The following is a 1,874-nucleotide window of genomic DNA, read 5'->3' as shown; positions in this document are numbered from 1 at the left end:
GTTACGGAAGACCTCACCTATTCAGCCAGGCCAACAATTGCCCCTAATGCCCCCTCTTTCAGAGACATAGACAGGTATGGGGCATTGCAGGCTAACAAAGAAGCCAAATGACCCCCATTCCAAATGGTGGACGGGTTCTTCTGGTTCTATTTGCATGTTTTCTAAACTAAAACCAGGCTTTGTTGGGCTGCTGGATAAAACCTGGAACTAAACGCTATTTCTGACATTTTGAAGTGAAAAAGCTTCCTGGATGGAAGAGAAACGTCTTCAAACTGGGAAACAAAGTCCAGAGGATTGTTCTTAAACTTCTTTGGAATGATCAGCTAGAGAACAAAGGTGTCAAGTGTTTCTGACCTGGTTCTGGTTCTGGTTCTGGTTCAGATTCAGGTCCGGTGGTTTCAAAGTTTCAGAGGTTCGTCTGTGCCATGGCGGATGGAGTTTATCCTTCAGCTTCATGGTAAGAAATGTGATCTGTGAGGCTGAAGAGTACATCATCGTCATCATCATCATCATCATCATCATCATCATCATCATCATCAGAGAACCACTGAAATAAAAGCCTCTCAGCTGAATCAGTAGCAGGTCAAATCTGTGCTTTTCCTGGATCAGTCCTGAAGCTCCTCCTGCCTCGCTGGTCATAAACATTCATCTTCATCAGAATGAAAGGACAGGGGACACTTCCCACCATGCCAGGACAGAAGGACATCAGCTGCTGCTGTCCACCAACCTCAGTAGAACCACAGTTCCTGAGAGGAGAACATCTCAGACAGCTTCCAAGACTCAGCCCAGGCAGAAAGCCAACAAAATGGCAGCGCTTCATTTGGATGGAGGACCAGACTCCTGGGACAATGTCCTCATGGACATGATGGACAGAACCGTGTTTGGAGTAAACCTAACAGAGGATCAGCAGAACCACCTGGCAGTGGTCAATGAGTGGACTGTGAGTTCCTGTGTCACAAGTTAAAGTCCAGCATGGGTCCATCAGCTGCAGCGACGTCCAAACCGGGTCATCAGCAGGAGAGGAGCCCAACAGCTGGAAAAGACTAGAACCAGGTTTCTAAATGGCCTAGTCAAAGTCTAGACAACCTTACAGAAGCAACAGGACCTGCAGCACTGTAGGAGCTCAGAGACCTGTACTGTGCAGATTCTAATATTCTGGTTCTGTCTGACTCATTTTATTGATTTAATGTTGATCTAATCTGAGCTCAGGTGGAGAAGCAGCTCAGTCCAGATGCAGAAAGATCTGCTAGGACTGGATGGAACCAGGATGATAGCAGACCTGAGGGACAAGAGGCGTCCATTCAGAAACCTCTTCCTGTCTGATCCTGATCAGAATCTGGATCAGCTTCTGTTCAGATCTGTTCCCCTGCACTACAGGATCAGAGTTGGAACTAACGCGGCCTCAGGTTTGATCTGCCTGCTCTGATGCTGCCTTCGCTGTCCTGGTAGAGTGTGGGACAGAGTCAGCTGGGGTTCTACAGGAAGGAAGACAGAGGGAGACTCACGGGACTTGGTGTCGGACCGGGAGGACATCCTGGAGACAGCTGAAGGTGGACAGAAGCACAGGTGGACGGCATAGACAGTCTGATCCTCCTCTCTGCGCCTCAGAGGCTTCGTTTCAACCAGCCGCCTCACTTCCTTCCTCCTTCTCTTCTTCCTCTTTCTGTCCCGGTAACCATGGCAACACGGATAATGCTGCTCTGAGGTCACAGCAGCCATTTTCTTAGCCTACAGCTCCCCCTGCTGGCTGAAACTACTGATCTCAAGAAACACCCCTCTGATAAGAGGATGGTAAGGAGCTGAGCCCAACAGTACTGACCCTAAGGTTCTATCCTCCAGGTTCTACAGGTCCATGTCCAGGTTCTATCCTCCAG

At 49.0% G+C, this 1,874-nt stretch overlaps 1 protein-coding gene across 1 annotated transcript in view; it reads right to left on the bottom strand.

Annotated features, from left to right (window-relative positions):
- Positions 1-1,874, bottom strand: part of LOC107104265 (rap guanine nucleotide exchange factor 1-like) — a 25,972-nt gene that overhangs the window by 22,255 nt on the left and 1,843 nt on the right. The window contains 3 exon segments of the mRNA XM_015404234.1: positions 143-146; positions 355-479; positions 1,506-1,868. Of these exon segments, the coding sequence (XP_015259720.1) occupies positions 143-146; positions 355-479; positions 1,506-1,719 (343 nt within the window). The 5' untranslated portion in view covers positions 1,720-1,868.

This window comes from Cyprinodon variegatus, unplaced genomic scaffold (genome assembly GCF_000732505.1).
Source record: "Cyprinodon variegatus isolate N-32 unplaced genomic scaffold, C_variegatus-1.0 Scaffold1672, whole genome shotgun sequence".
NCBI lineage: Eukaryota > Metazoa > Chordata > Actinopteri > Cyprinodontiformes > Cyprinodontidae > Cyprinodon > Cyprinodon variegatus.
Note: the sequence above shows the minus strand (reverse complement) of the source record. Positions and strands in the feature narration are given on the sequence as shown.